The following is a 27,641-nucleotide window of genomic DNA, read 5'->3' on the forward strand; positions in this document are numbered from 1 at the left end:
AGTATAAAAAATATGTATTCACTAACTGTTGCTCTGGATAAGAGCGTCTGCTAAATGACTAAAATGTAAAATGTCTCAAATGCAAGGCACTGTATACAGTGGGGAGAACAAGTATTTAATACACTGCCGATTTTGCAGGTTTTCCTACTTACAAAGCATGTAGAGGTCTGTAATTTTTATCATAGGTACACTTCAACTGTGAGAGACGGAATCTAAAACAAAAATCCAGAAAATCACATTGTATGATTTTTAAGTAATTAATTTGCATTTTATTGCATGACATAAGTATTTGATCACCTACCAACCAGTAAGAATTCCGGCTCTCACAGACCTGTTAGTTTTTCTTTAAGAAGCCCCCCTGTTCTCCACTCATTACCTTTATTAACTGCACCTGTTTGAACTCGTTACCTGTATAAAAGACACCTGTCCACACACTCAATCAAACAGACTCCAACCTCTCCACAATGGCCAAGTTCAGAGAGCTGTGTAAGGACATCAGGGATAAAATTGTAGACCAGCACAAGGCTGGGATGGGCTACAGGACAATAGGCAAGCAGCTTGGTGAGAAGGCAACAACTGTTGGCGCAATATTAGAAAATGGAAGAATTTCAAGATGACGGTCAATCACCCTCGGTCTGGGGCTCCATGCAAGATCTCACCTCGTTGGGCATCAATGATCATGAGGAAGGTGAGGGATCAGCCCAGAACTACACGGCAGGACCTGGTCAATGACCTGAAGAGAGCTGGGACCACAGTCTCAAAGAAAACCATTAGTAACACACTACGCCGTCATGGATTAAAATCCTGCAGCACACGCAAGGTCCCCCTGCTCAAGCCAGCGCATGTCCAGGCCCGTCTGAAGTTTGCCAATGATCATCTGGATGATCCAGAGGAGGAATGGGAGAAGGTCATGTGGTCTGATGAGACAGAAATAGAGCTTTTTGGTCTAAACTCCACTCGCCCTGTTTGGAGGAAGAAGAAGGATGAGTACAACCCCAAGAACACCATCCCAACCGTGAAGCATGGAGGTGGAAACATCATTCTTTGGGGATGCTTTTCTGCAAAGGGGACAGGATGACTGCACCGTATTGAGGGGAGGATGGATGGGGCCATGTTTCGCGAGATCTTGGCCAACAACCTCCTTCCCTCAGTAAGAGCATTGAAGATGGGTCGTGGCTGGGTCTTCCAGCATGACAATGACCCGAAACACACAGCCAGGGCAACTAAGGAGTGGCTCCGTAAGAAGCATCTCAAGGTCCTAGAGTGGCCTAGCCAGTCTCCAGACCTGAACCCAATAGAAAATATTTGGAGGGAGCTGAAAGTCTGTATTGCCCAGCGACAGCCCCGAAACCTGAAGGATCTGGAGAAGGTCTGTATGGAGGAGTGGGCCAAAATCCCTGCTGCAGTGTGTGCAAAGCTGGTCAAGACCTACAGGAAACGTATGATCTCTGTAATTGCAAACAAAGGTTTCTGTATTAAGTTCTGCTTTTCTGGTGTATCAAATACTTATGTCATGCAATAAAATGCAAATTAATTACTTAAAAATCATACAATGTGATTTTCTGGATTTTTGTTTTAGATTCCGTCTCTCACAGTTGAAGTGTACCTATGATACAAATTACAGACCTCTACATGGTTTGTAAGTAGAAAAACCTGCAAAATCGGCAGTGTATCAAATACTTGTTCTCCCCACTGTATATGGACAGTACCAAAACAAATGATCTAATGATTCTGTCTCTTCGCAGCAAAATCTGCAGCACTGGGATTGTTGTATCCCCCATATATATAACATTCTATTGGTTGAAATAATAATAATAATTTAAATTGAAAAAGTTTTGAATCTGGCGTCGTTTTGTGTATCAGTTCATAAACCATGTGCCATGGAATCGGTACATCAAAAATCTCTCCCAATTATTTTGCAAGCTGTATGGCACAGCTGTAAAAAATGAAACTGGTATACTTTTTTATTTATCACAATTTTCTTTAACCAATTTTGATCTTTAATGCAGGTCCGACAGACAAGTTCCTTACTTTCTCCCTCTTCCACTTGCCTCTTCCATTTTTGCAGTAATGCTGCAATTAGTTGGTTGTAATTTTGGATAGAGCAGACATTTGCATATATTTTTGTTAGCTGCATGTGTGACAACTCCACCAGTCCTATTTATGATATCATTTTCAAAGATTATACCATTTTAAAAAATGTCCTACAAAAATCATGTTTTTAAAAAATCAATTAGTATATTTGAGTTTAACCATAATATTTGTTGTAATATCTGTTCTGTCTTTTCTGGTGGATTAAACTGAAATTGCAACCAACTTTCTATGGCTTGTTTTAAAAATAGCTATATCTTGGAGATTATTTCATTTTCAAATAACCGAAAGTGAGAGGTTGTAATCTGAATAAAGGGGAAAAGGCCATTCTTGAACACGGGGTGAGCCATTCTTACTAATCTGCTAGAGAACCATTTCGGATTTAAGTATAGCTTTTGTATGACTGAAGCCTTTGGTGAGGGGTCTAATGCTTTAATATTTAATCATTTCTGCCCTCCGAATTCATATTCATTATATAAATATGCCTGTTTAATTTTGTCTGGCTTGCCATTCCAAAATAAAATGGAATATTTTTTGCTCATATAATTTAAAAAACAAGTTGTTAGGTGTAGGTAGGGCCATAAGCAAATAGGTAAACTGGGATATGACTAAAGAGTTAATCAGGGTGATTTTTCCACAAATAGACAGGTATTTTCCTTTCAATGGTAGCAAGATCTTATCTATTTCTGCTAACTTTCTATTAAAATGTATTGTAGTGAGATAATTTATTCATTTCGGGATATGAATACCAAGTTTGTCCACCTCGCCGTCAGACCATTTGTTTGGTAAACTACACAGTAATATAAAAGTTGTATTTTTTAGTGATCCAATAAATAATATAGTACACATCATAATTTGGTTGTAATCCAGAGAGGTTAGAAAAATTATCTAGATCCTCTATGAGGCTATGGAGGTATCCAAATTGTGAATCATCAGCGTGACACCTTTATTTTTAAGCCCTGGATTTCTAGCCCCTTGATATTATTGTTGGATCTTATTTTAATAGCTAACATTTCTATGGCCATAATAAATAGATATGCCGATAGTGGACAACCGTGTTTTACTCCTCTTGACAGTTTAATACTTTCTGAGAAGTAGCCATAATTTACTATTTTACACCTAGGGTTACTATACATAACTTTAACCCATTGTATAAGAGATTCTCCAAAATTGAAATATTCCAGGCATTTATATATAGATTCCAGTCGTACTTTATCAAAAGCCTTTTCAAAGTCAGCTATGAATACCAGGCCTGGTTTCCCAGATTTGTCATAGTGTTCTATTGTTTCCAGTAATTGTCTTATATTATCTCCAATTTATCGTCCATGTAAAAAAACCTGTCTGATTAGGATGAATAATATCCGACAATACCTTTTAAATTCTATGCGCTATGCATTTAGCTAGAATTTTTGCGTCACAACACTGAAGTGTAAGTGGCCTCCATTTTTTAAAATGGACTGGATCTTTATATTTACCACTTGTGTCCTGTTTCAGTAATAGTGAAATCAGACCTTCTTGTTGAGTACTTTATAATCTACCATTTTTATAGGAGTGGTTAAAACATGCTAATAACGGTCCTCTGAGTAAATCAAAAATGGTTTCATATACCTCAACTGGTATGCCATCCAGCCCTGGAGTTTTCCCGGACTTAAAAGGCTTTAATTGCATTAAGAAGTTCCTCCTCTGTAATTTGGCCTTCACATGAGTCTTTCTGTACAGCTGTTAACTTTACATTATTAATAGAAAAATCTATGGTCACCCACCTGGGGGATTTGGCTTTGTTGGGGGGGGGCGGTGCTGCTTCCGTGGGTCTCTGACCGTGTTTATCTTTTTGCCTTGGCTGCATATAGGCTACTTGCAGTAGGCCTATAAAACAGATAAGGACCTCCTTAGTGTGTGGGTCGCTCAGGTGGGTGTCTAGGGTATAGGGTAGGGGACCGTTCCATCATGATATGACAATAAATAAATAGACTATATTTGAAATTGATTTTTAAACGTATATCCCATATCTGAACAAAATTGAAAACTCTCTCTGTCACAACTCCTGCTCGCAGACACATGGGCTCTGGCATCTGCAACCATTTTCCTTTTTCACTCACTTAACTATCTTAAGATGAATGCACTACCTGTAAGTCGCTCTGGATAAGAGCGTCTGCTAAATTACAAAAATGTAAATGTAAAAATGTATTTCTTCCATCCTAGTCAAATTTCCTCATCTGCTTGCATGTGCCTCCCCTATATCAAGATGTTTTGGCACATCCCTTACATAATGACTACACTGGCCACGCATCCACACCAGACGAGATCATGACATGCAGGTTAAAATATCAAAACCAACTGTGAAACAACTATATTAATTTGGGGGCATATCAAACACACATGAAACTTTCATGTACATTTAGCTAGCTATTTTGCTAGCTAATTTGTCTTGGGATATGAACATTGCGTTGTTATTTTACCTGAAATGCATATGGTCCTTTTTTTTGGTGGATCTTTGTCGGCGTCATACAAAATCACGTGTTTCTCTACTCCTACTACACTACATATATACAAAAGTATGTGGACACCCCTTCAAATTAGTGGATTCAACTATTTCAGCCCCACTCGTTGCTGACAGGTGTATAAAATCGAGCACACAGCCATGCAATCTCCATAGACAAACTTTGGCAGAAGAAAGGCCTTACATAAGAGCTCAGTGACATTCAACGGGGCACCGTCATAGGATGCCACCTTTCCAACAAGTCAGTTCGTCAAATTTCTGCCCTGCTAGAGCTGCCACGGTCAACTGTAAGTTGCGTTATTGTGAAGTTGAAACGTCAAGGAGCAACAACAGCTCAGCTGCGAAGTGGTTGGCCACACAAGCTCACAGAACGGGATCGGCGAGTGCTGAAGTGCGTAACGCGTAAAAATCATCTGTTCTCGGTTGCAACACTCACTACCGAGTTCCAAACTGCCTCTGGAAGCAATGTCAGCACAAGAACTGTTCGTCGGGAGCGTCATGAAATGGGTTTCCATGGCCGAGCAGCTGCACACAAGCCTAAGATCACCATGCACAATGCCAAGCATCGGCTGGAGTGGTGTAAAGCTCGCCGCCATTGGATTCCGGAGCAGTGGAAACGCGTTCTCTGGAGTGATGAATCACGCTTCATCTGGCAGTCTGACGGACGAATCTGGGTTTGGCGGATGCCAGGGGAAAGCTACCTGCCCCAATGCATAGTGCCAACTGTAAAGTTTGGTGGAGGATTAATAATGGTCTGGGGCTGTTTTTCATGGTTCGGGCTAGGCCCCTTAGTTCCAGTGAAAGGAAATCTTAACGCTACAGCATACAATGACATTCTAGACGATTCTGTGGTTCCAACTTTGTGGCAACAGTTTGGAGAAGGCCCTTTCCTGTTTCAGCATGACAATGCCCCCGTGCACAAAGCGAGGTCCATACAGAAATGGCTTGTTGAGATCGGTGTGGAGGAACTTGTCTGGCCTGCACAGAGCCCTGACCTCAAACCCATCGAACACCTTTGGGATCAATTGGAATGCAGACTGCGAGCCAGGCCTAATCGCCCAACATCGGTGCCCGACCTCACTAATCCTCTTGTGGCTGAATGGAAGCAAGTTCCCTCAGCAATGTTCCAACATCTAGTGGAAAGCCTTCCCAGGAGAGTGGAGGCTGTTATGTCAGCAAAGGGGGGGACCAACTCAATATTAATGCCCATGATTTTGGAATGAGATGTTCGACGAGCAGGTGTCCACATACTTTTGGTCATGTAGTATATTAACACTAGAAAAGCTGGGCATCTAGCTATCCTGTTCTGAGCCAATGCATTCTAACAGTCTAATAAATACATTTAATATAAAGTGCCTTCATCTCTTTGTTATGGCAAGCCTAAATAAGTTCAGGAGTAAAATTGTGCTTAACAAGTCACATAATAAGTTGCATGAACTGCAATAATAGTGTTTAACATGATTTGTTAATGACTACCTCATCTCTGTACCCCACACATACAATTATCTGTAAGGTCCCTCAGTCGAGCAGTGAATTTCAAACACAGATTCAACCACAAAGACCAGGTAGGTTTTTAAATGCCTCGCAAAGAAGGGCACCCATTGGTAGATTTTTTTTTTTTTTAAAGCAGACACTTAATATCCGTTTGAGCGAAGTTATTAATTACACTTTGGATGGTGTATCAATACACCCAGTCACTACAAAGATACAGGCGTCCTTCCTAACTCAGTTGCTAGAGAGGAAGGAAACCGCTCAGGGATTTCACCATGAGGCCAATTGTGACTTTAAAACTGTTAAAGAGTTTAATGGCTGTGATAGGAGAAAACTGAGTTTGGATCAACAACATTTTAGTTACTCACAATACTAACCTAAATGACAGAGTGAAAAGAAGGAAGCCTGCACAGAATACAATTATTCCAAAACATGAATCCTATTTGCAATAACGCACCAAAGGAAAACTGCAAAAAATGTGGCAAAGAAATTAACTTTATGTCCTGAATACAAAGCGTTATGTTTGGGGCAAATCCAGCATAACAAATCACTGAGTACTAGGGAGTTTTTTTATGATAAAAAGAAACGGAATAGAGCTAAGCACAGGCAAAATCCTAGAGGAAAACCTGGTTCAGTCTGCTTTCCAACAGACACTGGGAGACAAATTCACCCTTCAGCAGGACAATAACCTAAAACACAAGGCCAAATATACACTGGAGTTGCTTACCAAGACGACATTGAATTTTCCTGAGTGGCCTAGTTAGAGTTTTTGACTTAAGTCAGCTTGAAAATCGATGGCAAGACTTGAACATGGCTGTCTAGCAATGATCAACAACCTACTTGGCAGAGCTTGAAGAATTTAAAAAAGAATAATGTGCAAATGTTGTACAATCAAGGTGTGCAAAGCTCTTAGAGACTTACCCAAAAAGACTCACAGCTGCAATCGCTGCCAAAGGTGATGATGTAGTGACTCATGGGGTATACAGTGGGGAAAAAAAGTATTTAGTCAGCCACCAATTGTGCAAGTTCTCCCACTTAAAAAGATGAGAGAGGCCTGTAATTTTCATCATAGGTACACGTCAACTATGACAGACAAATTGAGAAAAGAAAATCCAGGAAATCACATTGTAGGATTTTTTATGAATTTATTTGCAAATTATGGTGGAAAATAAGTATTTGGTCACCTACAAACAAGCAAGATTTCTGGCTCTCACAGACCAGTAACTTCTTCTTTAAGAGGCTCCTCTGTCCTCCACTCGTTACCTGTATTAATGGCACCTGTTTGAACTTGTTATCAGTATAAAATACACCTGTCCACAACCTCAAACAGTCACACTCCAAACTCCACTATGGCCAAGACCAAATAGCTGTCAAAGGACACCAGAAACAAAATTGTAGACCTGCACCAGGCTGGGAAGACTGAATCTGCAATAGGTAAGCAGCTTGGTTTGAAGAAATCAACTGTGGGAGCAATTATTAGGAAATGGAAGACATACAAGACCACTGATAATCTCCCTCGATCTGGGGCTCCACGCAAGATCTCACCCCGTGGGGTCAAAATGATCACAAGAACGGTGAGCAAAAATCCCAGAACCACACGGGGGGACCTAGTGAATGACCTGCAGAGAGCTGGGACCAAAGTAACAAAGCCTACCATCAGTAACACACTACGCCGCCAGGGACTCAAATCCTGCAGTGCTAGACGTGTCCCCCTGCTTAAGCCAGTACATGTCCAGGCCCATCTGAAGTTTGCTAGAGTGCATCCAGAAGAGGATTGGGAGAAAGTCATATGGTCAGATGAAACCAAAATATAACTTTTTGGTAAAAACTCAACTTGTCGTGTTTGGAGGACAAAGAATGCTGAGTTGCATCCAAAGAACACCATACCTACTGTGAAGCATGGGAGTGAAAACATCATACTTTGGGGCTGTTTTTCTGCAAAGGGACCAGGACGACTGATCCGTGTAAAGGAAAAATGAATGGGGCCATGTATCGTGAGATTTTGAGTGAAAACCTCCTTCCATCAGCAAGGGCATTGAAGATGAAACGTGGCTGGGTCTTTCAGCATGACAATGATCCCAAACACACCGCCCGGGCAACGAAGGAGTGGCTTCGTAAGAAGCATTTCAAGGTCCTGGAGTCTCCAGATCTCAACCCCATAGGAAATCTTTGGAGGGAGTTGAAAGTCCGTGTTGCCCAGCGACAGCCCCAAAACATCACTGCTCTAGAGGAAATCTGCATGGAGGAATGGGCCAAAATACCAGCAACAGTGTGTGAAAACCTTGTGAAGACTTACAGAAAACGTTTGACCTGTGTCATTGCCAACAAAGGGTATATAACAAAGTATTGAGAAACTTTTGATATTGACCAAATACTTATTTTCCACCATAATTTGCAAATAATTCATAAAAAATCCTACAATGTGATTTTCTGGATTTTTTTTTCTCATTTTGTCTGTCATAGTTGACGTGTACCTATGATGAAAATTACAGGCCTCTCTCATCTTTTTAAGTGGGAGAACTTGCACAATTGGTGGCTGACTAAATACTTTTTTTCCCCACTGTATCTATTAGTGTTTTTTATACTAATCAGTTAGTGTTTTATATTTCATTAGTTTAAAAATATAAAATACAATTATTCCACTTAGTATTTTGTGTAGATTGTTGACCCCCAAAAAATACAATTAAATCAATTTTAACCCGACTTTGTAACACAACAAAATGTGGAAAAAGTCAAGGGGTGTGAATACTCTCTGAAGGCACTGTATATACACACAATATACACCCTCACTCACACACACACTACATTGACACTCCCACACAAAACCCACATTTACTTACACTACACACACACACACACACACAAACTATACCGACAACACAAACACACATACATACACGCACACTCACACACACACTTTTATACTCATCATTCGCTGCTCCTACTCTGTTCTTTATTTTACTCTTATTATCTATTCTGATGCCTAGTCACTTTACCCTGCCTTCATGTACATAGTGCAATAGGAAAGTATTCAGACCCCTTGACTTTTTCCACATTTTGTTACGTTACAGGCATATTCAAAAAAATTGATTAAATGAAATGTTTTCCTCATCAATCTACACACAATACTCCATAATGACAAAGCGAAAACAGGTTTTTAGAATGTTTTGCAAATGTATTAAAAATAAAAAACAGAAATACCTTATTTACAAAAGTATTTAGACCCTTTGCTTTGAGACTTGAAATTGAGCTCAGGTGCAACCATTTTCCATTGATCATCCTTGAGATGTTTCTACAACTTGATTGGAGTCCAACTGTGGTAAATTCAATTGATTGGACATGATTTGGAAAGGCACACACCTGTCTATATAAAAGGTCCCACAGTTGACAATGCATGTCAGAGCAAAAACCAAGCCATGAGGTCGAAGGAATTATCTGTAGAGCTCCGAGACAGGATTGTGTCGAGGCACAGATCTGGGGAAGGGTACTAAAAACATTCTGCAGCATTGAAGGTCCCCAAGAACACAGTGGCCTCCATCATTCTTAAATGGAAGAAGTTTGGAACCACCAAGACTCTTCCTAGCCTCGCGACTAGCTCTTAGGAAACTTTGCAGTATTTATTTTTTTTAATGTATTTTTAATGTATTTTTTATGTGTTTTGCATCATTACATACAGCCGGGAAAAACTATTGGATATCAGAGCGGCGGTAACTCACCAGCATTACGACCAGGAATACGACTTTCCCGAAGCAGATCCTTTGTTTTCTCTCCCCAGGGCAACTGAACTGATTCCAGCGGCTGACCCAAAACATCGCCGGCGGAGGAGAGGCACTTGGAGCGGCCTGCTGGTTCGACTTACGAGGCGCGCACACCACCCACCGCTTCCAAGTATCCTACTCGCTAATGTTCAATCTTTGGTTAACAAAGTCGACGAACTACGGGCAAAGATTTCTTTCCAGAGAGACATCAAGGCCTGTAACATACTCTGTTTCACGGAAACATGGCTCTCTTGGGATATTCTGTCGAAATCGGTCCAGCCAGATGGGTTCTCAGTTCATCGCGCAGACAGGAATAAATATCTCTCCAGGAAGCAGAAGGGCGGAGGTGTGTGTTTCATGATTAACGACTCATGGTGTAATTGTAGTAACATACAGGAACTCGAGTCCTTCTGTTCACCCGACCTAGAATATCTCACAAATGTATTATCTCCCAAGATAATTTTATTCGGTTGTAGTCACGGCCGTGTATATCCCCCCTCAAGCCAATACCACGACGGCCCTCAAAGAACTTCACTGGACTTTATGCAAACTGGAAACCACATATCCTGAGGCTGCATTTATTGTAGCCGAGAATTTTAACAAAGCAAATTTGAGGACTAGGCTGCCGAAGTTCTATCAACATATCAACTAGACGGCAGCATTCGCGCAAATCTAAAAGCGTGAACCACCGCATTCAACCATGGCAAGATGACTGGGAATATGGCAGAATACAAACAGTGTAGCTACTCACTCTGCAAGGCAATTAAACTGGCAAAACATCAGTGCAGAGACAAAGTGGAGTCGCAATTCAACGGCTCAGACATGAGACGTATGCGGCAGGGTCTACAGACAATCACGGACTACAAAAAGAAAACCAGCCACGTCGCCGACACCGACATCTCACTTCCAAACAAGCTAAACACCTTCTTCGCCCGCTTTGAGGATAACACAGTGCCACTTACGAGGCCCACTACCAAGGACTGCGGCCTCTCCTTCTCCATGGCCAACGTGATTAAGACATTTAAGCATGTTAACCCCTGCAAGGCTGCCGGCCCAGACGGCATCCCTAGCCGCATCCTCAGAGCATGCGCAGACCAGCTGGCTGGTGTGTTTATGGACATATTCAATCTCTCCCTTTCCCAGTCTGCTGTTCCCACATGCTTCAAGATGGCCACCATTGTTCCTGTACCCAAGAAAGCAAAGGTAACTGAACTAAATGACTATCGCCCTGTAGCACTCACCTCTGTCATCATGAAGTGCTTTGAGAGACTAGTCAAGGATCATATCACCTCTACCTTACATGTCACCCTAGACCCACTTCAATTTGCTTACCGCCCCAATAGATCCACAGACGATGCAATCGTCATCACACTGCACACTGCCCTATCCCATCTGGACAAGAGGAATACCTATGTAAGAATGCTGTTCATTGACTATAGCTCAGCATTCAACACCATAGTACCCTCCAAGCTCATCATTAAGCTCGAGGCCCTGGGTCTGAACCCTGCCCTGTGCAACTGGGTCCTGGACTTCCTGACGGGCCGCCCCCAGGTGTTGAAGGTAGGAAACAACATCTCCACTTCGCTGATCCTCAACACTGGGGCCCCACAAGGGTGCGTGCTCAGCCCCCTCCTGTACTCCTTGTTCACCCATGACTGCGTGGCCAAGCACGCCTCTAACTCAATCATCAAGTTTGCAGATGACACAACAGTAGTAGGCTTGATTACCAACAATGACGAGACCGCCTACAGGGAGGAGGTGAGGGCTCTGGGAGTGTGGTGCCAGGAAAATAACCTCTCACTCAACATCAACAAAACAAAGGAGATGATCGTGGACTTCAGGAAACAGCAGAGGATGCACTCCCCTATCCACATCGACGGGACTGCAGTGGAGAAGGTGGAAAGCTTCAAATTCCTTGGCGTACACATCACCGACAAACTGAAATGGTCCACCTCAGGAGGCTGAAGAAATTCGGCTTAGCACCTAAAACCCTCACAATTTTTTACAGATGCACAATTGAGAGCATCCTGTCGGGCTGTATCACCGCCCACAACCGCAGGGCTCACCAGAGGGTGGTGCGGTCTGTCGAATGCATTACCGTGGGCAAACTACCCGCCCTCCAAAACACATACAACACCCGATGTCACAGGAAGGCCAAAAAGATCATCAAGGACATCAAGCACCCGAGCCACTGCCTGTTCACCCCGCTATCATCCAGAAGGCGAGGTCAGTACAGGTGCATCAAAGCTGGGACTGAGAGAATGAAAAACAGCTTCTATCTCAAGGCCATCAGACTGTTAAATAGCCATCACTAGCCCATTAGAGGCTGCTGCTGCCTATTGAAATCACTGGCCACTTTAAGAAATGGAACACTAGTCACTTTAATAATGTTTACATATCTTGCACTATTCATCTCATATATATATACTGCATTCCATTCTATAATATTCTACTGTATCTTAGTCCATGTCGCTCTGTCATTGCTTGTCCATATATGTATATATTCTTAAATCCCATTCCTTACTAGTTTTGTGTGTATTGGGTATATGTTGTGAAATTGTTAGATATTACTGCACTGTCGGAGCTAGAAGCAGAAGCATTTCGCTACACCTGCTATAACATCTGCTAAACACATGTATGTGACAAATAACATTTGATTTGATTTGATTAGAGCTGGCTGCCTGGCCAAACTGAGCAATCGAGGGAGAAGGGCCTTGGTCAGCGAGGTTACCAAGAACCTGATGGTCACTCTGACAGAGCTCCAGAGTTCCACTGTGGAGATGGGACAACCTTCCAGAAGGACAACCATCTTTGCAGCACTCTACCAATCAGGCCTTTATGGTAGAGCGACCAGACGGAAGCCACTCCACAGTAAAAGGCACATGACAGCCCACTTGGAGTTTGCCAAAAGGCACCTACAGGACTCAGACCATGAGAAACAAGATTCTCTGGTCGGATGAAACCAAGATTGAACTCTTTGGCCTGAATGCCAGAATGCCAAGCGTCACATCTGGAGGAAACTTGGCACCATCCCTACGGTGAAGCATGGCCTTTATGCACTTACACGCTCCCCACGCCAGCTATCTCCAGCTGGAATAGATTGGAATAGTTATATATTTGATATTCATACACTTTCCCACCAGATTTGTACTTGGTACGAAACTAGATCACGACACAGATACATCAAGTACCCTTTGTATGTCTGTAACCTCTTTAAGGAATACCTGGGATAGGATCAAGTAATCCTTCTACCCCACCCCCCAAAAACAGAATTTTTTATAGTTGTAAAGTGGTTATCCCACTGGCTATAAGGTGAATGCACCAATTTGTAAGTCGCTCTGGATAAGAGCGTCTGCTAAATGACGTAAATGTAAATGTAAATGTAGCATCATGCTGTGGGGATGTTTTTCAGCGGCAGGGACTGGTAGACTAGTCAGGATCGAGGGAAAGATGAACGGAGCAAAGTAGAGAGAGATCCTTGATGAAAACCTGCTCCAGAGCGCTCAGGACCTCAGACTGGAGCGAAGGTTTACCTTCCAACAGGACAACGACCCTAAGCACACAGCCAAGACAATGCAGGAGTGGCTTTGGGACAAGTCTCTGAGTGTCCTTGTGTGGCCCAGCCAGAGCCCGGACTTGAACATGATCGAACATCTCCGGAGAGACCTGAAAATAGCTGTGCAGTGACGCTCCCCATCCAACCTGACACAGCTTGAGAGGATCTGCAGAGAAGAATGAGAGAAACTCCCCAAATACAGGTGTGCCAAGCTTTTAGTGTCATACCCAAGAAGACTCAAGACCGTAATCGCTGCCAAAGGTGCTTCAACAAAGTACTGAGTAAAGGGTCTGAATTCTTATGTAAATGTGATATTTCTGTGTTTCTTTTTTAATCAATTTGACAAAAATTCTAAAAACCAGTTTTTGCTTTGTCATTATGGGGTATTGTGTGTACATTGATGAGCAAAATAAATAATTTAATCAGTTTTAGAATAAGGCTGTAACGTAACAAAATGTGTAAAGTCAAGGGGTCTGAATACTTTCCGAATGCACTGTACCTCAAATACCTCGTACCTCTGCACATTGATCTGGTACTGGTACTCCCTGTACATAGCTCCATTCTTTTTATTTTATTTTATTATTTTTGTGTTACTATTATTATTATTATTATATATATATATATATATATTTTTACTCTGCATCGTTGGGAAGGGTTCGTAAGCAAGCATTTCACTGTAAAGTCTCCACCAGTTGTATTTGGCGCATGTGAAATGTGATTTTATTTGATGTAACCCATTATCTCTTCAAAAAATATGGCATTTAAAATTGCAGGGTTTTAGCCAGTGGTTAAATTGTACCGGAGCTACCAGAAGCCAGTCTCCTGCACCTTGTGTTAAAGGGAGAGCCAAGCGGAGTCCAAAGAGGAAAGTAGGATAAAAAGTAGAATAAAAGTAGAATAAACCAATGTTAAGGTTAGGGTTAAGGGTTATGGTCAAGAACCTAGCCTTAACCCTAACCCTAGCTCCAGCTCCAACCCTATATATTTTCCTGTCATTGTGATTGGGTAAGTGCTATACCATCAATTAATTTAAATGATGTCATTAACATTATTGCTCTCATGTGATGACATAGGGACTGTGACAACGCAATCAAACTGCTTCAATCTACGATTGGTTGTTTTTCTTCATTATTTAGAAGCTGAGTCCAACATGTGGTACTCCAGTGGGTGGGAGCAATAAAAACTAATTGAAGCCATTAGAATGTCCTGCCTGACAGCACCATTCAAAACCACAGTTATCATCCCCTCTGTGTCCGGGCTATAACTGGGCAAAAAACATAATAAACGCAAAACTCAATCAGGAACACTACACTACCCATCAAACCCCCAGAACCTTCTAAGGAAACACTACATTACCCATCCTACCTCGAACCAGAGCACTACTATTACATTTCCTCTTCCATTCCAGCTGGGGAATAAAGAAACTATTGCCACGGTACATGCAGCATTTACCAAGCGGCCCAAATTAAGGGCCATGCCCATCATGCTAAATTAAAGTTGATTCAATTGTGTGCCTTTCATTTGTCATCTAGGTTGGTTTTAACAATGCAGCGTGTGGCTCAGACAAAACTGGTAACTGTGTATCTCAGCATGCGCTTCCATAAAAAAGTAATTGTTCCTGGGGAGATCCATAAAGTCTCGTCATTACTGGTTGTGAAAATGGGGACATTTCACAAGAGGTCCTTGAGTCTATAAGCCTATTTGATAGGAAATATTTTGACCTGCCATAAAGATATCAGAAGCCACGTTAATGGCCCAGTATTAAAATCTCTCCTCTCCTCTCCGTATGCATGTATCCTCCATAGGGTATGGAAGAAGATGGGGGAGGCCGAGAACTCAGAGGGGAATCACAAAATTGCACCGTTACCATGGAATCTGGGGAATACCCCCCCATCTCCCCTTCCTCAGCTAGCCCTGCTCCCCCATCAATATTCCTCACTGTAATCCAGCTCAGTAAATCATTCACAAGCATTCGCATGTATTTACATATTCAGCTTTACTTAAAGGGCTCTGTTTTGGAGACAGAATGGGGGGAGTGCTGATAAAGGAATCATACATATCTTTCTGCAGTGGTCTCTCTCTCTCTCTCTCTCTCTCTCTCTCTCTCTCTCTCTTTTTTTTTTTTTTTTTTTTTCTCTCTCTTTTTTTTTTTTTTTTTTCTCTCTCTCTCTCTCTCTCTCTCTCTCTCTCTCTCTCTCTCTCTCTCTCTCTCTCTCTCTCTCTCTCTCTCTCTCTCTCTCTCTCTCTCTCTCTCTCTCTCTCTCTCTCTCTCTCTCTCTCTCTCTCTCTCTCTCTCTCTCTCTCATCGACAAGGGCCAGTGATGAATATTCAGGTCTGCCAATCTGAAATAACGCTGTGTGGTCTAGGAGACTATTAACAACTGTGAAACAGCATTCTTAACCCCTTCAGCTGCTGACACAATAGATACACACTGTAGTGTAGTGATACGCGAGAGCAACAAAGCATTCACTCTCTGACTCTCTCCCGATGGAGATAGTGTATGTTTCAGCATTGGTCACTCCCACAAGGCTACAGTGAGCAATAACTACAGCTCATTCCCTCCAATGTTCCGACCCACCACCACATAGCTGTTGAGTTTCACATTCTAGACCAAACAACTGAAGAGTGAATGAAAAGGTTTATTACCCTACTGCACCCAGGATTAAATAGGTCTGTCAGAAGTACCAGCGGTGCTATACACAATGTCCATTGTGCTGGCTAGGTCAGGTCAGATAACTCAGGTCTGCAGCACTGGTCTGTCCCAGGTACAGTATATCACTCTGAACTGGGTAATGGAAGGAAAAAATAAGTGTGCTCTGTTCTGTCAGGTTAGGCTATAGACTGGCCTTGGTTTTCCTCTCGGTAAAACCAGATAAACCAGTGTCAGTAATGAGGTTGCTGCAAGCGTTACCGAGTGTTTATTTTATGTAAAAGTAAATAACAAATATTTTCCCACATTGCCACCCCCTCTAGAATAACATGTGCAATACCTTGCAATTTCTCAAGAAGGCAATCAATATGTAAAATGGGAATGTTTAACTAATTCCGAAAACAGCAAGAAAACAAAAGCCAGAGCATCATTAGCTAGCATGTAATTAAATAGGAACTAAGGCATATCAAAGAGCTAATAATCAGACCCCAGTCTCATATATGTGGGTGCTGGAGAGGAGGGGGAAATTACTGGAATGATTCCGTTTTTGTGGGGGAGTGATATGCATTAAGAAACACTGCATAATACACATACAGTAATTGTACCATATCAGTATCAAAATGCCATACAAAAAGGAATTTCAAATGTGGATGGCTCTAGCACCTCTGCTGTGAATGCTTTTGCAAAAAACATTACTCTAGACACTATCTTTCTATTCTTGATCGTATGCTGAGCGGATGGCTCACTTACAATAATGTTCACAGCACTAAGAGAAACCCTGCTGAGAGTACGGTGGGTCAAAAGGTTCAGTCTTCTCTCCCACTTTAAGAATACCCGTAGGGCTACTAATGTGCCCCTATTGAGCTCTGGGCGCACGAGCGCAGATGCAGCCCCATGCCAATCAGACCGCCCAGCTGACAGGTGAAGCCTGCTCTAATCCTGTTTGTTGGTGCAAATGATAGCTCTAGACACTAACAAGATTAATGGGAGAAAATAAATGATTCAATTTGCTCGGATCCCTCAAGCATCAATAAGGCAGAAGGCAATTGGAGGCAGGAGGCTTGGTTCAGATTCAGATCAAGCGCAGCCAGTGCACTTCTGCAGTAGGACCCTAGGAGCGAGCAGAGGCAGGAGAGCTGCACTGATGCTCAGTTAAAGACACGAGCCCATGTATTTTTCATCAGAGCCATCAGACCTCTGATTGTCCCTGTGTGAACTGCCATCTCTCCATCATACTCATACTGTCAGCTCTACAGGCCACTGCCTCCACATCTCATACAGTCATGCTGCTGAGGGAGAGATTTATAAATATACACTACCGGTCAAAAGTTTTAGAACACCTACTAATTTAAGGGTTTTTCTTTATTTGTACTATTTTCTACATTGTAGAATAATAGTGAAGACATCAAAACTATGAAATAACACATATGGAATCATGTGGTAACCAAAGAAGTGTTAAAGAAATCAAATTATATTTTATATTTGAGATTCTTCAAATAGCCACCCTTTGCCTTGATGACAGCTTTGCACACTCTTTGCATTCTCTCAACCAGCTTCATGAGGTAGTCACCTGGAATTCATTTCAATTAACAGGTGTGCCTTCTTAAATGTTAATTTGTGGAATTTCTTTCCTTCTTAATGCATTTGAGCCAATCAGTTGTTTTGTGACAAGGTAGGGGGGGTATACAGAAGATAACCCTATTATGGCAAGAACAACTCAAATAAGCAAAGAGAAACAACAGTCCATCATTACTTTAAGACATGAAGGTCAGTCAATACGGAACATTTCAAGAACTTTGATCGTTTTTTCAAGTGCAGTCGCAAAAACCATCAAGCGCTATGATGAAACTGGCTCTCATGAGGACCGCCATAGGAACTGAAGACCCAGAATTACCTGTGCTGCAGAGGATAAGTTCATTAGAGTTACCAGCCTCAGAAATTGCAGCCCAAATAAATGCTTCACAGAGTTCAAGTAACAGACACATCTCAACATCAACTGTTCAGAGGAGACTGTGTGAATCATGCCTTCATGGTCGGATTTCTGCAAAGAAACCACTACTAAAGGACACCAATAAGAAGAAGAGACTTGCTTGGTCCAAGAAACACGTGCAATGGTCATTAGACCGGCGGAAATGTGTATTTTGGTCTGGAGTCCAAATTGGAGATTTTTGGTTCCAACCGCCGTGTCTTTGTGAGACGCGGTGTGGGTGAACGGATTATCTCTGCATGTGTATTTCCCACCGTACAGCATGGAGGAGGAGGTGTTATGGTGTGGGGGTGCTTTGCTGGTGACACTGTCTGTGATTTATTTAGAATTCAAGGCACACTTAACCAGCATGGCTACCACAGCATACGCCATCCCATCTGGTTTGGGCTTAGACTATCATTTGTTTTTCAACAGGACAATGACCCAACCCACCTCCAGGCTGTGTAAGGGTTATTTTAGCAAGAAGGAGAGTGATGGAGTGCTGCATCAGATGACCTGGCCTCCACAATCCCCCGACTTCAACCAAATTGAGATGGTTTGGGATGAGTCAGACGGCAGAGTGAAGGAAAAGCAGCCAACAAGTGCTCAGCATATGTGGGAACTTCTTCAAGACTGTTGGAAAAGCATTACAGGTGAAGCTGGTTGAGAGAATGCCAAGAGTGTGCAAATCTGTCATCAAGGCAAATGGTGGGTATTTGAAGAATCTCAAATATAACATATATTTTGATTTGTTTAACACTTTTTTGGTTGCTACATGATTCCATATGTGTTATTCCATAGTTTTGATGTCTTCACTATTATTCTACAATGTAGAAAATAGTACAAATAAAGAAAAACCCTTGAATGAGTAGGTGTTCTAAAACTTTTGACCGGTAGTGTATATATTAGGATAATCTATTTCAAGAACCAGATGGAGAAACTTTGGCCTCTTTAGTAAAAAAAAATAAAGAAAGGGTCATAAGAGCATAATACCATTTGGCATTTGGAGAGTATGCTTGTCAGACTACACAAACTGTAAATAAACATTTGAGTCTTTTAGTTTTTGGGTAAGCATTTTATTTGATTTAAAGATAAAGAAGTTAACTATACTGCAGGAAACATTCCAGATTGTTTAGCAATTGTTAATATGGAAGCATAAGGCTATGACAACAATATGAACAGACTGTGTGCTTGCCCTAAGGTTGCAGTGTCATATTTTGAACTGAAGCACTGAATCTAAATACGGTACATTGATAGCAAAAAAGAAATAACATGCACTCATGCTCTTCATGCAGGGAGACGAAAAGCAACTTTTAGACATGATTGAAATGGGAAATAAATTTGAGGTAATCTTGTTCGCTGCTTTCTGCTGGAGAGGAGGTGGATATGAGATGCCAATGATTCCCTGTGCATGCTGGAAGCTTAGAATGGAGATGTGTCTATGGGGGTTCGTGAGGACTAGAGAGGGGTGGAGCAGTGATTCCTCCACAGTGCCACAGCCGTACAGTACCCCCCTACCAGGCTCTCAGGCATAAAGATGCTACTTACTGCGCTGGCTGTGCCATCAGTGTCTGTTAGCCTCTGATGCAGGTCAAACCAAACTGTCTGCAACAAGAACCAAAACACAAGAACCACAAGTGCATTAGCGTTAACCCTAAGCTGCACTGGAACAGGGGAACCCTACTCTGCACACACCCAGGTGGGCAGGTTTTTTCACCTCACATTTCTTATTTGCAACTGTACCGAAAAAAATGAATGTTTCTTCATCCAGTGATTTCATCTCTAGATTGTCACAGCAGACTCAAGACTTGCTTTCATACTGTTCTGATGACTGACAATATTTCTCTATCTCTCTATCTCTCTCTCTCTCTTAGCTAGCTAATATACTCACAGATCTGTGGAGGAAAATGTTACACTGCAGAGGGTAGTTATCACACAGTATAATGTGGAAGGGCCTTCAAGATAACATTTAAAATTGCATGTGTAGACACTACCTTTAATATTGCATGTATTGACACTAGAGATCAAGAGCGCAAACAAGGAATCACAGAGATCTTAATCAGAGATGTAAAGCCCAGAAAAGCCATCACTGTATTAGAGAGCTATATTTCCCATCTCCCAGTCTTCAATCCAATCCAAAGCAGTGATAGGAGAACATGGGCTGGATCAACTGAGTCAAGTAACAATGGCATGAGCAATGCAGTCACTCTGTGTCCTATTATTCTGAAGTCTACAGCAGGCCACATAGGACAGAGCCAATACGTTACACGAGACACACTGTGATGGGTAAGTTATGGACAGCAACTATTGAAAACGGAGAAAAAGTCACATTCTGTGGTGTTTCTGAAGTTACTTTCTGCTTTCCGGTGGGAGTGGAGTGAAACACTGTATTGTATAGCAGTATCCTTCCCACAAATGTCTTACTGAGTGCATAATGATGCATGATGACTCAACGCAGATGTGTCTCAATGTGGGGTTTGAGATCCTGGAATTTTCTTTCATACAGAACCAAATACTGTAGCAATACGAGGGCTGCTGGAGGAAGAAAGCGGGCTGGTGTTCCAGTCGTCATGGTAATTGAGGCCTTTATAATGACACAACGGAGGAAAGGAAGCAGCAGGCAAGCATTCTACAGCACTCTAGAGCATTCTACAGCACTCTACAGCACTCTACAGCACTCTACAGCATTCTACAGCATTCTACAGCATTCTACAGACAACAACAGCACATCTGGGATGGGCCTGAGGTCACCTCTGGGTAAAATCATCCTGCAGATAATATACAATGACTAGATGGGACATGGCTATGAAAATCAGGGCCTTCAGTGTGTGCAAATTAGGCACATTGTGTAGGACTAGCAATTTAAAGCACATGCCTGCTTTGTATGAAAAAAAATAAAAGTTAACCATTCACTTGTATAAGATTGCATTTTTCCATATGGAGATAGCTAAGGGGATTACTACTATGATCTCGTGAGGCAGAAGACAACTCAATTTGTGCGATGCATGTTAGTCATAACTGCATCCAGTAAACAAAATTCTCGCTCCATTCTAAACCATTTTGTAATAATTGTTTCCACACCAGGGATTTTGTACAGTCCCTCTCCTATAACATGGATAATAAGCACTTGTGGCAAACAGTGCAGCCCGCTGCTAATACATCTTTCCTGTGAGGGAACGTTTGTCTGATCCCACCACAGACATACAGTACGGTTAACTGCTCCAGGATCGCGCCTAGCCCTGTGACACAGAGGGTCTGCCTGGGAAGACCAAGAAATGCTCCCATTTAGGAATCTTTACTGGGATCTGACAGCTCCTTCCCTGTTCTCTAAGGGGCGCTTCAACGAGCATGGAATAAACCTGTTCAGCTATTCTTAGCTGTAATAAGAACTTGCCTGCCTGCCAGAGACTACAGAATTAACTGGGGACTCCATTAGTCTACCATGCTCACTTCCTTCAAGACATGGGCAAGGGGGAGAACAAAGAGCAGAGCAGAGAGAGATACAGAGATACAGAAAGAAGAGAGAATGAGAGGGAGACAGAGAGAGCATGAGGAAAAGAGTAAGGGAAGACAGCAGTGGAGAAAGGGGGAGGGCATGAGGGAGAAGAGAGCTAGTGAGTGAGAGAGGGAGGGATAGGTGAAAGAAATAGCAAAACATATTGCAATAGTTCGTCAGGCCTCAATAATTGCTTCCTTTGTCCTTTTTCTTTCACATCCCTTCCCCCCACCCCACATCCCCCACTGGGGGAGAGAGAGCAATAATATCCAGAGAAGAGATTACTGGGTTTACAGCACTGCTCTCCCCAACACAATCTGAATCTCATCTCAGGTCCCTGGGTTTCTCTCAGCATAATTACTGGGAGGTACAGCAGAGATGGGATGTGTTGTTGGAGATGTGCTAAAGAGGTGCCATTGCATTTGACATTTTAGTCATTTAGGGACTTACAGGAGCAATTTAGGGTTAAGTGCCTTGCTCAAGGGCACATCGACAGATTTAAACCAGCGACCTTTCAGTTACTGGCCCAACGCTCTTAACCCCTAGGCAACCTGCCACCCTGGAATGTGCTAGAGATAGGCCAGTAATGACGTCAATGAAAAGTCTATTACATGTGACCACTTACCAAAGCCAGAACAGATTACCTTTGTACCTGATGTAATGTAGAGTAGGGTGGGGAGTTCTTACCTTGTTCTCAAGGCGTCCAATCAGCTCAGCCAGTCGGTTGATCTGTGCCTCCAGAGTCTCTTTCCTCACCTCCACCACCCCTGATTGAACAGAGCACACAACACATGACGCCAACACACTCCCAGCATTCAATACATTTTATGATAGAGATCATTATACAGATTTTTTTCTCCACAGTCTATGAGTATTTGATGGAAATAAAGAGTTCCAACCAGGTCTGATAAATAGGCAACTGCATTTGTTAATCAGGAAGAATCATGTCTATTCAAGGATTGAAGTAGAAATATATTCCCAGTGCCTCAGTAGAGAAGGGTCTTTATTGCTTTTCAGCTCTGTTTAGAAAGCAATAATACATTGTATTCTAGCGCACCTGGCTCTTGTCATTAGCTTTGCCTTCTTTAGTCACCCTGGATAGTAGTGTGTGCTGTAAAGGCCCAGAGAGGACGACAATGACAGTAGAGTCAAATACACTTAGAAGCCCTGTGATAGGAGGCTTCATTAAGGCAGAAATAAATATGAGAGCCAACAATATTAATCATTCCATTCTCCCCTCTATGTGATGCCACACAGCCAATTAGTGGTGGAAAAGGGCTTCCTGCTCTTTGAAATCATCACCTCTCGAGGTGCCAAGCCAATTAGAGGATGACACTTCCCCCTGTGTTGATGAGCCTACCAGATAACCACAGAGCTGAGGGGGGCTGCTGCGTTTTGGAACCTACCAGCCGTAACCATAGAGACATTTGAAGCAGGCACATAGCAGGCACATTTGGTCAGTTGGGCCTGAATGGCAGTCCAAGCTGTTTGAGCATGGTCTCTGTCATATGCAGAAGAGCAGTCATTAGTCCTGACTAGCCATGCTAATGACAGACAGCCATCTCCATTTGCAGCTGTCTCAGCATACTGTCTAACATATGGCACAGTTGCAGATAAGCTGTGAGCAAGGAAAATGTACACGACACAGGCTGATGCCTGCACACTCACACTCACAAGCACAAACAGACACACACCCAATGAAATGGGGGAGTGTTCCTTGTCTCAGGTAGCATTGCACAATGAACAATGGCTCATTTAAAAATAACTTTTCACCCATAGTGTCAAATACTCCTGCAGTTCCACAAAACTGAATGTTTACATTTAGCATATTTACTGGCAAGGTATTCTCTGATCAGTGAACAGAGAGCACAGACATATTCTGCAACCAGAATGTATTGTCTGTCATGATTAAAAAAAGAGATAAAGCAAAAGAAACAGCAGGAAAAACAGCAAGAAAATATATATTTGACAAGTGTGAATGGGAGAAAGAGAACGAGAGAGGGGGATAGTGAGAGAAGAACAAGTAAATGTGAGAGTGAGGGGCATAGGGAGTTATTGATCAATATTATCCTTCTGGTGTTCTCAAATGACAGGCCAGACAAAGCTGGATCCAATCAAGGTCCTCTCCCCAGCCTCTGACAGCTGTAATACTGGCTTTTATGGCCCAAACAGTCAGGTTTATGAGTGTCTGAGGGAAATTTTAAACTGGTGTCAGACTTAAGCAATGGACTCAAAAGTGCCCTTTTCTATAGACAGTTTCAATGGCTTCCATATCATTCCAATCTAGTTGATTTGTTGAACACAGTAGCTAGACAGTGGAACCAGACACTGTGCTAATTTAACTGCAGTACAATTCTATAAAGACTGTTCCCTCTGGGCACCGAAGTCAGTTCAATGTCAACTAACGTTAATTCAACGTGAAATCAACAACAAAAAATTATGTCACTGGATTTAGGTTAAAAGTTGGGTGAAAAAAAGACTAAATTCGCTTACGTTGATGACTTTCTGTAAATCCAATCAGTTTTCCAAGTTGATTCACCGACATCACATTGAATTATTTTGTTGAAATGACGTGGAAACAACATTGATTCAATCAGTTTTTGCCCAGTGGGTTATCAAAGGAGAGCAATTTAGACTATTTCACTGTGGTTTTTACTTCATTGTGACAACTTGGCCAATGGAGTCTTTTCTCGTCAAGTAGAATACATTAACAGGAATGCCGCATAAGGCCATGCGTAAAAAGGCTAGCCTGACGGCTCACACTAAATTCTTTCTCTTCTCTGTCGTTCGCTACATACTTTAGTCTGAGACTGCCATCATTGAAGTCGTTTGTGGTGACGATAGGCACGAGGGGTGTTGTAAAAAACAAAGTAATACACGATTGGATTGTCTTTAACCAATCAGAGTATCAAAGCCAATGACACATTTTCAAACTGCCGCTTTACCCACTAGTGTTCTGGCTCTGGCCCAACCCAGCAGTTTCTGGACCAATCAGACGGGCCCGAATGTGTTCGCGTTTGTTGAAGGGTTGGGCAGGTACTCAGATCCAGACTCATTGCGGAGAAGAAACAAATGTCAGTGGGCGTGGCGTAGCGTTTGGCTGGAGCAAGGAGTCTGGGTAGCCAGGCAATGAAATGGCTCCTTCATGATACATTGCTAATCAATCTCATAGCCCTCCTTCTCAACACGCGTCAATCCTAAATCAATTAAGTCACTCAAAACCCTTCAAAAGGGGCACTTCTTACAACATGCAATTTGTTACAGCAAGTGAGTGGAAGGGAGAGCTGGTATCAACAGCCTATGAGTGTCTACAGTATGTGAGTCAGTGTTAAGAAGCTGTCTGAGTGTTTCATTACACATGGAGAGAGATGGAAACTATAGCAGGGAGGAAGAGAAGAGAGAGGAAGAGAGTGGCGACGGGTAGAAAACACTGCTAAACTTCAAAGGGAATCATTGGCCTCTATCTGTGTCACAAAAAAACTGGAATTAATTTGTGAGGCCATAGGCAGAAGCTCCTACTCGGCTTTAAAATGGAGCCGCGCTCTAATTGAAATTCAGGAATGGATTCAGGGAAATAGGGATTATTTATCCCCATTGAAAAGTTACCATTTTCAGCATTTATGGTCTACTTCCAAACCACTGTATACTTACGTAATGCTTATCTACTGCATGCATGATGCATGCTGACTGGGCACTCTTTGTTTATGGCTTCTGTAACTGCTCTGAATGCTGTACGTTATGCAAGCTGATTTAAATGGATTGATTCCAGAATTGTCTTAGAGACAGAAGCACCATGAAACAGCTTAAATTTCATTGTGGTTCCGAATGAAGGAAAACTACAAAAATATACAATGGTTTTAGAAGACCATTTTGTTATTGCTACTGATAGCCATAAATGTACTAGCTGTTTGTACTTAAACCTTCTCTACAGTGGCTTGCCTCCAAACTCTAACCGAAGTGAGGGCTGCAGTGCAGAGTATATGTGCCTATTTGATCGATCTGTGTCATTGTATAGCCCCTCCCTCCCTCCCTCTGCCTCCCTCCCTCTCTCTGCCTCCCTCCTTCTCTCTGCCTCCCTCCCTCCCTCTGCCTCCCTCCCTCCCTCCCTCTGCCTCCCTCCCTCCCTCTGCCTCCCTTCCTCTGCCTCCCTCCCTCTGCCTCCCTCTGCCTCCCTCTGCCTCCCTCCCTCTCTCTGCCTCCCTCCTCCTCTCTGCCTCCCTCCCTCTCTCTGCCTCCCTCCTCCTCCTCTCTGCCTCCCTCCTACTTCTCTCCTCTCTGTGGGAGAGCTAGAGCTGCCAGGCACATCTCCATGTTTCTGTAGATGATTGATTGAGATTGTAGAAAATGGGAAATAAATCACTCTGCCTGAAGAGAACAGTGCTTTTGATTTCCATTGCACTTGATTAATGCTCCCATGCTTGTCTTCAAGCTAATCACAAATGTAACCGACAAATGTGTCACACTTCATTCAGAAAGCATTTACATTGCATTTGGTTCAGGTGATACGTCTACATAATGTTTAAATGTGATGTGTCTCTGGGGAGACTGAGGGAGAAAAAAGAGTACATCACTTAAATTAATCAGCAGATTGAAGAAGGGGCTGGATTAATACAAACCTACGTCAATGAGAGACGTACATCAGTGTAGTATGTGTGTGACACAGGCAGAAGTCTGACCTGTAGCAGTGTTGATGTTCCTCGGGGCAACATCCTTGGCAGCACTGACTCTGTTGTTAGGAGGGTAGTCAGGCACTGGTTTCTCATAACGTTTCTCTGGAACCCGTGGACTGACCTTAGTGGGATACCTTTACATAGAGAGAGAGAGGGATGAGAGACAGAGAGAGAAAAAGAGAGAGAGGGATGAGAGAGCCAGGGAGGGTGAGGGAGGATCACAGTAAGTAGAAAAGGCACATACATACACTATATATACAAAAGTATGTGGATACCCCTTCAAATTAGTGGATTTAGCTATTTCAGCCACACTCGTCGCTAACAGGTGTATAAAATCGAGCACACAGCCATGCAATCTCCATAGACAAACATTGGCAATAGAATGGCCTTACTGAAGAGCTCAGTGACTTTCAACGTGGCACTGTCATAGGATGCCACCTTTCCAACAAGTCAGTTTGTCCAATTTCTGCCCTGCTAGAGCTGCCCCGGTCAACTGTAAGTGCCGTTATTGTGAAGTGGAAATGTCTAGGAGCAACAACGACTCAGCCGCGAAGTGGTAGGCCACACAAGCTCACAGAACGGGACCACCGAGTGCTGAAACGTGTAGCGTGTAAAAAGCAGAGCAGCCGCACACAAGCCTAAGATCACCAGGTGCAACGCCAAGCATCGGCTGGAGTGGTGTAAATGTCGCCGCCATTGGACTCTGGAACAGTGGAAACGCGTTCTCTGGAGTGATTAATCACGCTTCACCATCTGGCAGTCCGATGGATGAATCTGGGTTTGGCGGATGCCAGGAGAACGATACCTGCCCAAATGCACAGTGCCAACTGTAAAGTTTGGTGGAGGAGGAATAATGGTCTGGGGCTGTTTTTCATGGTTCAGGCTAGGCCCCTTACTTCCAGTGAAGGGAAATCTTAACGCTACAGCATACAATGACATACTAGACAATTCTGTGGTTCCAACTTTGTGGCAACAGTTTGGAGAAGGCCCTTTCCCGTTTCAGCATGACAATGCCCCCATGCACAAAGCAAAGTCCATACAGAAAGGGTTTTTCGAGAGCGGTGTGTAAGAACTTGACTGGCCTGCACAGAGCCCTGACCTCAACCCCATCGAGCACCTTTGGGATTAATTGGAACACCGACTGCGAGCCAGGCCTAATCGCCCAACATCAGTGCCTGACCTCACTAATGCTCTTGTGGCTGAATGGAAGCAAGTTGCCGCAGCAATGTTCCAACATCTAGTGGAAAGCCTTCCCAGAAGAGTGGAGGCTGTTATAGCAGCAAAGGGGGGACCAACTCCATATTAATGCCCATGATTTTGGAATGAGATGTTCGACAAGCAGGTGTCCACATACCTTTGGTCATGTAGTGTAGCTAGGAACCTGAGTGACTTTTGATGGGGGACTGCCAGTCTCAATTTCACACATAAGGACATGACACAGCAGTGGCGTCCTCCTCCCTCG

The 27,641-nt window shown here is 42.8% G+C and overlaps 1 protein-coding gene across 2 annotated transcripts in view; it reads right to left on the reverse strand.

The window, feature by feature from the left end:
* Nucleotides 1–27,641, reverse strand: part of LOC121576637 (N-terminal EF-hand calcium-binding protein 2) — a 160,470-nt gene that overhangs the window by 19,079 nt on the left and 113,750 nt on the right. The window contains exons 7-9 of one of the 2 annotated variants that reach the window (XM_041889943.2): nt 26,186–26,313; nt 22,197–22,276; nt 19,562–19,618 (exon numbers count right to left, since the gene is read on the reverse strand). In XM_041889943.2, coding sequence (XP_041745877.1) covers nt 19,562–19,618; nt 22,197–22,276; nt 26,186–26,313 — 265 coding nt within the window. The remainder of the gene's footprint in view (nt 1–19,561; nt 19,619–22,196; nt 22,277–26,185; nt 26,314–27,641) is intronic. The other variant, XM_041889944.2, reaches the window with a different exon arrangement.

The sequence above is a fragment of the Coregonus clupeaformis genome, chromosome 11 (genome assembly GCF_020615455.1).
Source record: "Coregonus clupeaformis isolate EN_2021a chromosome 11, ASM2061545v1, whole genome shotgun sequence".
NCBI lineage: Eukaryota > Metazoa > Chordata > Actinopteri > Salmoniformes > Salmonidae > Coregonus > Coregonus clupeaformis.